We start from the raw sequence: 931 nt of genomic DNA, 5'->3' as shown, positions 1-931 counted from the left end.
ACTGCCCCCCCTCCCCCTCCCCCTCCAAAGCTTATACCAGCTCCACCACTTGCCCCAGATCCAATTAGTTCAGCCTTGTTTCTCACAGATAGTCCCAGTTCAAGGTCTTTCACATCCTCATAATCTATAGCCTGTAAAATAGCAAACACAAACACAAAGAACACACATTATGACAATGTTGTTAAAGTTTGTAGCAGGCTTATTAAATTTAATTTTGTGTACATGCATAATATTAAGGTAACTTTGCCTCTATGACTCATTTTCATTGGTAATGCACATAAAAAGTATTGTAAAAGTATGATTTGAAGGGAGTATTACAATTTCTATTAGGGGTACACTGCTAAAACATTTTAAGATTTTTTTCAATAAATAAATTTAAAAATTGTCATGTCTTGGCCAAAACCAATATCAAACATCACCAGCCCATCAGAGAATCACCACCTTAATGTGGTAGAAGGGTTTGCATATGTGACGCTCATGAAATGTAGGTCACATTTGATGTGATTTTATTTGCTTTATTTTGAAAATATTATTTCTGGGAAATAATTATGGTAATATGTGCCAAAATGTTCAAATCTTATCTCTTGATAAGGGCAAAAGCCTTCTTTATATGATGCACTTACAGCTACTTAATGTTACCAGTAGGAGGCAGTGTGGCGATTTGCTGCTTCTCTTGGACTCTCCTTGCGAGTGGACTTTTGTTGACTTCCTCATTCTACTGAGCGAAGCTGCACTGAACAGAAGCAACGGTCGCCTGTCTCATTATTTCTCCTGTTTTACAGGTTGGTGGTGTTTCAAAATTTGTATATCTACATACACGTGTCACTATATATTTGAATAAGATGTCAGATCGATTTTGTAAAGGTACTGAATGTGTTTAAATAGTTTTCTAAACAGGTGGCAATAATACGAGTTTTCTGTGTGCCGTAGG

General features: G+C 36.6%; 1 protein-coding gene across 1 annotated transcript in view; it reads right to left on the bottom strand.

Annotated features, from left to right (window-relative positions):
* Nucleotides 1-931, bottom strand: part of LOC111671571 (desmoglein-2.1-like) — a 28,385-nt gene that overhangs the window by 9,306 nt on the left and 18,148 nt on the right. The window contains exon 8 of the mRNA XM_087180046.1: nucleotides 22-131. Within this exon, the coding sequence (XP_087036172.1) occupies nucleotides 22-131 (110 nt within the window). The remainder of the gene's footprint in view (nucleotides 1-21; nucleotides 132-931) is intronic.

The sequence above is a fragment of the Seriola lalandi genome, unplaced genomic scaffold (genome assembly GCF_002814215.2).
Source record: "Seriola lalandi dorsalis isolate HSWRI2012SDOR001 ecotype SW California unplaced genomic scaffold, Sedor1 jcf7180002054885, whole genome shotgun sequence".
NCBI lineage: Eukaryota > Metazoa > Chordata > Actinopteri > Carangiformes > Carangidae > Seriola > Seriola lalandi.
The sequence above is the reverse complement of the archived record's forward strand: the minus strand, read 5'-3'. Positions and strand labels throughout refer to the sequence as shown.